At 51.6% G+C, this 9,448-nt stretch overlaps 1 protein-coding gene across 1 annotated transcript; it reads left to right on the top strand.

Annotated features, from left to right (window-relative positions):
• Positions 1-281: 281 nt before the first annotated feature.
• Positions 282-4,586, top strand: LOC311179217 (cardiac-enriched FHL2-interacting protein; the record flags this gene model as incomplete). The annotated part of the gene is made up of 1 exon (XM_084246271.1): positions 282-4,586. One exon carries the CDS (start codon positions 282-284, stop codon positions 4,584-4,586), a length of 4,305 nt encoding a protein of 1,434 aa, XP_084102397.1.
• Between the last annotated feature and the right edge of the window lie 4,862 nt (positions 4,587-9,448).

Raw genomic sequence — 9,448 nt, 5'->3', positions numbered from 1 at the left:
AAACCGGACACCAAGGCCCATCTAAGTTAACACATAAAATTATCGCAGGCACCATTGCCCCATCTGGACTAGTATGAGTCTTATACAGAGCTACCGAATTGAATAGTTTGTTTATACCTTGCCCTTCTTCCTTTTGCAGAGAGAAGAAAATCCCCCTTTGCAATTGCATCTGATCAACAACAAGTTCTAATTTGTATGCAGAGAGCTGCATCTAACCCTTCCAGAATCATCACCCAGAGGTGCCCACTGGCTGACCCTGGACACTTCCTAGCTGGCAGACAATGCAGGGCAATAAGAAGTGCACAGATGGCTTCAGCGACTCCTCGAGCATTGGCAGCGTGCTGGACGATGCGGACAGGGAGGTCAGCAGCCTTACTGACCGGGCATTCCGGAGCTTGTGCATCTCAGAGGACACATCCTTCAATGACTCTGACCTGGCCCTGTCCCCAGATATCAGTCGCCAAGTGTTTGGGAATTTTCACCAGGGAATGGTGAGCCACACCCACAGGAAAAGTGGCATTTGGACCCAGTTACCATCACAAGGCACCGAGCACGCGGGCTGGGCAGCCACGTTCCAGCAGCAGCCTAAGTATGTGCAAGGTGAGGAAAAGTACCCCAAAAGCAGTCCCCCACTGACACCAGTCCAGAGGAGACTGGAGCTGCCAGTTTCTGGCCTGAGGAGCAACAAGCCAGGTTCCAAAGTGTCGTCCCTAATTAAGTCTTTTGATGGTGCTGAGAGCCAGCGCTGTGACAGCAGGCCTCCTACCAGCAAGCCTCCATCTTTCAAAAATCCCCCCAAATTTGCCCCTCTTCCAGAAAGTGGTGTCAACTTCTGCTTCGATTCTGCCTTTCTGACTGTCAGGAGAGTGCCCGCGGAAGTCTCCAGCACCCATCAGAGCAGCCACCAGTCTGGTAGGAAGCCTGGAGAGCAGGAGCCCCCCAACAATCCTGACCTGGCCTGTCACAGCTCCAGCAGCTTCCTCCCGACACCTGAGGATGCTGCCAACTCATTTGAGCCGAGGTTCCCCTCTCCGCCCCACAAGCCAGTCGCTTGTGAACCCGGACGAGGCAAGGAGTGGGTTCACAAGGGGACCTTTCTTCACAGTGAAAACAGTGCCTTTGAGTCCTGGAATGCCCACCAACCAAGGCTGCTTGAGAGAAAGGATGTGACTGATGCTTCCCCGGAGAGCAAAGCTCCCAAACACTACGAGGACACGGCCTCGTTAAGAGAGCACCATGCCCCTGAGCACAAAGTCTCTCCCTGCCAAGCCCGGATCAGCTGCAATCAGGAAGAGAACAGACTGGCAGGAGGCGCTGTCTCCACATCTGGAACCTGGGGACCTAGGGATCCAGGGGCCCAGGTATTCACCATGGAGGGAAAAGCTTCCAGCTGCCAGCCTGAACCTCAGATGAAGTCGACCCAGGTCCCATGGAGGAAACCAAAGACTGGCAAAGGAGGTCAACGAGCAAAAGAAAATCTACAAGATGCTTCAGATGAAAAGAAGCAGACCAACAGGAGAAGCTCAGGCTTATACAGCAAGCACAATCCCCAGGGGCAATTTCCAGAAAATGATGTTCTTGACATGCCTGCCAGCCCTGATGAGCATTACAGTCCACCTTTCAACATCAGTAAGCTCCTGACCCCCATCATACCCACCAAGCACATCCTGGATTCATCCGACAGCCTGCCTAAGGAGCTCACCCCCTCACCCCCCGGACAGATAAATGGATACCAAGAGAAGGAGCCCAGTGAAGGTCAGTCTCGGGACAGCTACAAATCCAAAGTCCCCAGCCTGCTCTTCAACCTCAAGGATGTGCGCAAGTGTGTGAAGAGCACATACAGCCCCTCTCCTCTCCTGAAAGGCCTGGATGAGAAGACCAGAAGCAAGCAAGAACCCATGAGCAACGGCGTCATCCTTCCCAATGGCTGTGAGGAAAGTCCTCCGGGGGAGCTTTCTGAGGAGAGACCAGCTAATGCCCCTTCTGGGTCACATGCCAGTACCCAGAAGGACCCCAAAGCCAACCCCACTGCAAGCTCTGCAGACAACTCTCTAACCCTTCGTTCGCCTCCAACTCCCGCCAAAGCCCCCTTCTGTGTCAACGGGGAGCCGGCCGACAGGAACAGTTATGAGAGGGATGACACTGATGGCGAATCAGATGAGGGTGCCGCCAGGTCCAGCTGGTGTCCAGACTCCAGGGAACACTGCGCCCGGAAGCACCTGTCACTGCAGCTTTGCCCTAGAGAGCCTGACGCAGGGAAGACCGCAGAGGAACCCAAGGCTCCCAGCCTAGAGAGTGCGTTCGTGAGGTCTGTTTCTCAGGAGACAGAACCGGAGAGAGAGGCAGGACTCCAGGATCCAAACTTCAATCAGAAATTCTCCCCAGGACCCCTCTCTCCCGAGGAGGAAGATGTGTTCTATAGTGACAGCCAGTCAGATTTTATACCGGGCCTCAAAAGTAAGGCCAAATTCAGCACGAGCTCTTCAGATCAGTCCTTTGCCTCATTCGAGGATCAGCAGAAGACATGGTTCACTGAGGACCAGCGGGAAGACAGGAGGAATGACGTGGGTGCAGGCGACAGTGAGAAGGACCGGGGGAAAGTGATGGGGACAGATGAGCTGCAGCACCAGGCCCTCAGTAACGGGGATGAGTGCACCGAGGAGCTCAGCCAGGGCGGATCGCTGCCAGGGGAAGGGGAGAGATTGTCTGGAGGTAGACCCAGGAGGGCATCTAGGGAGGAAGATCATTTCAGAGGCAGTAGGATCGGGCGAAGTAAGGATACTGCCTTGTCATATGCCAAAGACCTTACCCCCTCGCCATCTTCTGCTTTAAACAAGCACAAACTATTTGCAATTAAAGACAACACCCTCAGGGCCACCCCTGTGATCAAACCCATCATGCTGCCTCTTCTGAGGACCATGTCCTCGGAGGATCCCCTTGGCAGTGGTCACAAGGAAGGGGAATTGCCAAGACCAGGCTGGGGTGAGGACACTGGTCTTTGTATCCCTGAAAGCCAGGGAAGGCGCAGCACCCAGACACCTGCTAGCAGGCGGGGCACACACTTGAAGCATGTGGGCGGTGAGGGCATGGAGGACCTCGGGCAAGTGTCCAGCATGGTGAGGACAGAGACTTCTCAGCCAGCTCTAAAAGGAAATGTTCCATTTCCTCTATTTCTGGAGGAGGGTGAAGGGATGAAGCCACCCCCAGAGGCTGCGCGGGAAGATGTGGTAAGTGATGGCAAGAGTAGATTCACAGAGGAAGGGAGACCGGATGCTCCAAGGTGCATCCCCACAATTGCTTTGCCTGAAGACGACTTAGAAGACCAGCCACCCCCAGAGCAACTTGGAGCCTGTTGGGAAGAGCAGGAGCAAGATTTCAAAAGTCACTTCTTATCTACACCAAGAGCAGGGTTCCAGGGGAGAAGATTGGTCCCCAGTGAGACGGCAGCTTCCCCCAACTCCAGTTCCCTGGACGAGAGCAGCGCATGCTCCCCTGCTACCAGCTGCATGTGGGACAATGCTTCCCAGGCCCCTGGCGAGCTAGGCCTGCTGTCAGGGGACCCAGCCCATGGCAGCCCCTGGGCCAGCCCTGGCCCTGCCAGGGTGACCCGGAGGGAGGACCTGACACATGCCCTCATGTGGGAGACTGGCTGTGACCCCCTTCTTGAGCCATCAGGAGAAGACTTCAGGACACTCTCTCCAAGAAGCTCATTGCTAGATGTGGCCGCCAGCTTGTCAGGCCTCCCTGAAAAACCGGAGCTTCCTACTCAGCTGGAGAGGGCAGCTGGCAAGCCGCCTGCAGTCCCACCTAAAACAGAGAAGGCCCTGCGGCGGGCAAAGAAGCTGGCAAGCAAGAGGAGAAAGACTGACCAGATGCAGGAAAAGCGTGGTGAACCCCGGGAGGAGAAGCCCCATCCAGAGGATTCAGAGTACAGGCCTCCATCTCCCACAGAGAGGCCCCAGCCTAGGTTTCCTGCTGTTCGTTCCCTGCCCGCTCCTGTGCACCGCCACTCAGTGTCTGCCTTCTCAGAAGCCATCAGGGGGCAGCCTGGGGATTCTCAGTCCTTCACGCCTCCACCCCCTTACCCTGCCACCCAGAAGGTTCTCCAAGACCCCCAATCTGGAGAGTATTTTGTCTTCGATCTGCCCCTCCAGGTGAAAATCAAGACCTTCTATGACCCGGAGACAGGCAAATACATCCAGGTCTCCATCCCATCCTCTGAGGGGGGCTCCCCAGAGCTGCCCCCACCAGACACACTTGCTGCTCCCTATGTGCTGTACCCCGGCTTCCAAGCCCTGCCTGTAACAGCCTTGACACCTCTGCGCTGCTCCTCACAGCTCTCGGCCCCCACCTTCCTGAGGCAGGGCCCACTTGACAGGGAGGCAGCTCATTCTGGGTCCCAGAGGCCCCACCATCCTGGGCTGCTGCCAGTCCCTGGGCCTCACGGTGACCCCAACCAGCACCCAGCAGGCACATGTCCTGAGGGGCCCCCCCAGAGCGTGGGGGAGGAGGGGGGAAGTGCTGCAAACCTGGGCATCATCTCCACCAACGACCTGGAGGACTTTGCCACAGAAGGCATCTCCTGAGAATTACAGCAGACAAACCAGCCCCTCCCCATAAACCTAGAAGAGCTTACGTCCTCCTCCCCCAGAACAATCAATCACTTACACAAGACACATAGCACATACTTGGCCATCCGAGATTCCTAAAATCCCAAAGGCAGTGGGGATCCTAGAAAACCCCACCTGAAGGGCCCCATCCCTGGGTAAGTGCTGCTGGCCTGGCAAGCCCCTTCAAGCCCATTTTCCAAGTCCTGATCCTCTCCACTCCTCTCCCCTCCCTCCCACCCTGTCCTCCTCTGACCCTGCCACCAGGGCAGGCCCACCCTGACTCCTAAGTGCTGTTCTACTCCCACACCTCCACTCCCCCCTTCTCAACGGGGTTTGCAGAAACACTGTACTAAGCTGAGCCCGGCCCACCCAGCATACCCCATCTAGGTCAGGCCAGGCACAGAGAACAGTTACACACACACACACACACACACACACACACACAGCTGCATCCCAGCTCACCTCGGGTGGAAATGGCTGCCCCAATGTAATCTTGCAGAACCGTTCATTTGAATGGAATGGGTTTTCTTTACTCAAGGAAACTTTCCTCTGAAGGCTATTTTCTGATAAAGAAAAGGCTACCTTTTAAAAAGTGAAACAGATTGCAGGTGTGGTTCTGTTGCCGGACACCTGCCTCCTCTGTGGGCAGTGCAGGTCTCCACGGGTGAGTTCAGACTAAGCGTCAGCAGTGAGCCACCTCCCGTCGCAGGAGACCAGCCACATAGGGCCCTCATGTTGGAACACAGCAGCCTCAGTCCCACCTTCCTTCTCTGTGCCCCCCCACCTCGATGCTTTTATGCATGTCCATGTCTTCTCAGGGCCCGGCTTCTACTAGTGCTAGGCAGAACTGAGGCGAACACAGGCACCCCAGCAAGGACGGCCCGGGGGACTGAGTCACATCCCAGCTGTCCTGATTTAGTGACAAACAGCTGTTATCTGCGTCAAAAGAGAATTGTGTTGTCCCCCAAGTCCCTGGTCTGTGAAATTGGGAGGGAAGTATCTGACTCAACTCAGGGGAGCAGGGTGCAGTGACAGCCTCCTCACCTCTGGCGGCGTTGAGGGTCTGTGAGCAGCTGCCTCTGGGGCAACCGTGCTGGGCAGGGAAGCAGGCTGCTGCTGGCGATCTCCCCCAGCAGCATCCACAGAAGCCTCTTAGTTCCTGTGCTGTGGGAAAGACAGAGGCAGAAAGCACCTCCTTCCTGGTTCGGAAAGGGTGGCTGTCAAGGCAGTTGCTGGGACCATGCCGCCCGCGTCCCAAGGGACCACGCAAAATGCATCATCCTTGTTCTCTCAGCAAAGATACCATTTCCACGCTGGAAAGATGGGAAGGCATGCAGCTTACCACACCCCTGCTTCCCTTCCCAGGTGTGCACAAATAGAGGGGCTTTGACAGCCACTCTCTAATTTCATTATGAAAAACTACACAACTCCCAGCCCCAGGCCATTAGATTTGTCTACACCCGGTGAGTCAACTAGACAATTAGCCAGGAATGCAGGCAAATCATTGTCAGAGAAACCTGGATCCCATGAGTCACATGTTGGGGTGCAAGTAACAAGAGTAAGTAGTGATCTGAGTTCAGCCACCGAATCGTTAAGCATCCTTTATACCTTCTTTTCATCTCACTAAAGTAGGGAAAGTATTGCCTTGTTTCAAAACTCTCAGAGCTCAGGAAAATAATTGGCTAACAAAAGAAGAGCCCCTCATTAAGAAACAACCAAAGTTGTTTTCCACAAGGAAAAATATGAGTTTACATAAGGAAAGCTTCTGTCTGGGGAAGCAGTGATCTTGTGTCTTAGAAGCAATATAAGCAGGGCTCTTGATAAAACTGAAAGCATAGAGATATTTGGAGATTGAGTCAACTCCCCAGGCCTCCTTGCTCCTGTGGATGCAAAAGAATAGGGCATCTGGCGGAAAGCAACGTCCACTCACATCAGAGAAGAGGGATCCTCCAGCCAAGTCAGCTATAACTCAAGTCACTTACAGCCAAGTTCTGTGTTGTGTTCCCAAGAAGCAATAATGCCTACAAGGGACAAAAGTCAGTGAACACCAGTTCATTTGCAAATGATATTCTCTTTCTACTTGGGGATAGGGGAATAGTTTGTAGCTCCCCACCCCCATTCTCCTTTCCATTTACAAATATTTTCAGAGCTCCTGCTCTATGCCAGGCACTTCTCTGGATACTGAAGAAACTGTGGTAATAAGATGTGTTATATTAAGTTATAGCAGGGAAGAAAGACAATCACAATCCCATGTGGTAAGTAATTTAGGAAGTATCTGAGGAACACCTAGCTCAGCACAGGAAAAAAAAAAAAGGCTTTGTATGGGGAATGATGCTTGAACTGATTCAGGAAACACAAGATAGAACATCAGCTTATGAAAAAAAAAAAGCAGAATTTCCCCAGATTTAATCTATCAAACAAAAATGACATTTATTAAATACTAATAGACTTGTGTTTTCATATCAAAATATATTGACTTGGCTAATTATTCACAAACAGTTTTAACTGGCACAAGAGTAGAACCAGTGTAGCCACCAAGAATAGATCTTTGTTGATATATCCTTCAGTTTCTGAACTGGTATTTCACTGATTTGAGTTTCCCAGAAAAAAACTGCTATTTCTGCCATTGCATTTAAATAAGATTTGTGCTGAAAACTGTAAAAACATATAGTTCATGTAAATTGTAGATAAAGGCTATGGCTGTATCTTCTATTTAGTGTATTGACACTTTACTCTGAGTTATAGCCACTCTAAGTATCTAATGGGGAGGGGACATGAATATAGAGTACCTCAAGGGAATAATCAAAGGTCCTAAGGTTATTCATTAAAAAATGACCAAGAGCTTACACTGTAGATCACGTGCTATGTTTCAGCCCCTAAGAGGAGAGCTTTAAGCCTGTTGTCAATCCTCACCACAAAATGAGAAGTACCCTTCGGTACCTTCATGTCAAGGAAGAAAAGACACCTTGATGTGGAATAACTCCCCACGACTACTAAGGGGGGAGCCAGGCAGGGAGTCAGGCCCCTCACACTTCTAGGTGGATATTCTTCACTCCCCCCCCCCATGGTGCTGCTCTGAGTTTGTGGGGGGCTAAGGACCAGCAGTTTCCACAGCCCAGGGAACTAGCTAGAAACTGAATCTCAATCTGCACTTTCACAGGATTCCCAGCAATTCACCTGCACATTGTACTGTTAGAAATGCTAGCAGCCTCTGGACTGAAAAGGAGAAGACTTTCAGGGAGATACATCGATATCTCATGTCTCTACAGCATTGCCATGGGTGAGAGAAAAAGGACACGTACACATTTGGGTAGGAAGTTGCAGGGAGACCCACACACCCGCTGTGAGAAAGGCATCTCTGATGATTAGTACCCTCCACTTGGTGTGAGCGGCTTGGGGAGAACTGAGCTCCCCATCAGTGGAGATGTGCATTTGAAGTTGATGACCCCTTTCCTAAGACGGGGTGGATTCAATGTCAAAAGGTGCCTAACTACATCTTGGAGACCCCAGACTACATGTGGGATTGGATGTCATGGGTCCAGAGTCTAAGCCATGGGTGCCCACCTAAGTGAGACCTGAGGTTGAGTGACACACTTGCATGCAAAGAGGTATCCTAGGCAAAAATCCAAATTCTCTGCCTGTAGAAAACATTTTGGCCCAGATGACACCCTGAAAGTAGAGCACAACTGTCTTGTGTGGTCTTTCCACATCATTCAGATACAAAATCCAAGGAGAGCAGAGAGCTCCAGGTCACATCACTGGCACCATCACCACCTGAGACTGTCTTCACTTCCTCAGGATCATCTCAGGTTCTTCTGGGCACTGCCTCACTGACACCAGTCTTCCAGGTCCTTCCATATTGCTGGTTGTCCTCCTGGGTCCCAGTCTTGACTTTGTCTCCGTTCCCATCCTTCCTGACCTCTACAGTGCTGCTTACTCTCTTTAAAGCCCTCCTGTTCCCTTCATGGCAATGACTCTGGAATGACATTTGAGACTCTCACTTCCTGTTTTCTATAGCCAGCCCTATATTTTCATCTGAATTTGGAAAATGTTAGGCTGATGTGCTCTTCCTTCATGTTTACCAACCCCAGATTGCATGGTTGATTTCATGAGGTAGACCTGTGCATTCACCAGCCCATTCTTCACTACTGACCAAAACTGAAAATATCAATTCAATAATTAAACAAAAAACAATCAGCTTCTACAAAGACTTCCAGTCAATGGCACCATAAGTGGACTGCCTGTCAATGCTCTTTCTTGTACTGACAGCCTGCTGCGTGCCTATGTTGGATTTCCTCATGCCCTCTGTGTGGCCAAGTCACCCACTGCGTGACCAGGTAACTTAAACGGGCCTCCCTGTCTGTCCTGACCCCCACACACAACATCTTCATTTTCCAGTTTTCTGATTGCCCAGAAAATAGATGCTTTCTGATGGAAAACATTTGATCAATGTTCAACCTCACTAATCACACCATCCCATTAGGATATGTGATGACTACTGTTAAAAAAACAAAACAAAACAAAACAAAACAAAACAGAAAACAAAAGTGTTGACAAGAATCTAGAGAAATTGCTGCCTTCTGGCAGGAATGTAAAAAGCCTTTTGGCCAACACATACAATCCAATCACCTCCAGACCCCAAAGCAGTGTTGGAGTTTAAAGAAAATATTACCCCTCCTTGCGACAAGCACAGACCCCTTCTCCTAGAGGTAGGAAGAAGGCGCTCCAGGGCTCTGCCCCCCTCAACCAGGTCCTCTTCCATGCTGCCATGCTCAATGCCACTTGTTCTGAGCCATAGTCCTGAGTCTGCCCCCACTGCTCCCAGCTCTTGTCCCCAA

This window comes from Talpa europaea, assembly GCF_964194135.1.
Source record: "Talpa europaea genome assembly, chromosome: 10".
Taxonomy (NCBI): Eukaryota; Metazoa; Chordata; class Mammalia; order Eulipotyphla; family Talpidae; genus Talpa; species Talpa europaea.
The sequence above is the reverse complement of the archived record's forward strand: the minus strand, read 5'-3'. Positions and strand labels throughout refer to the sequence as shown.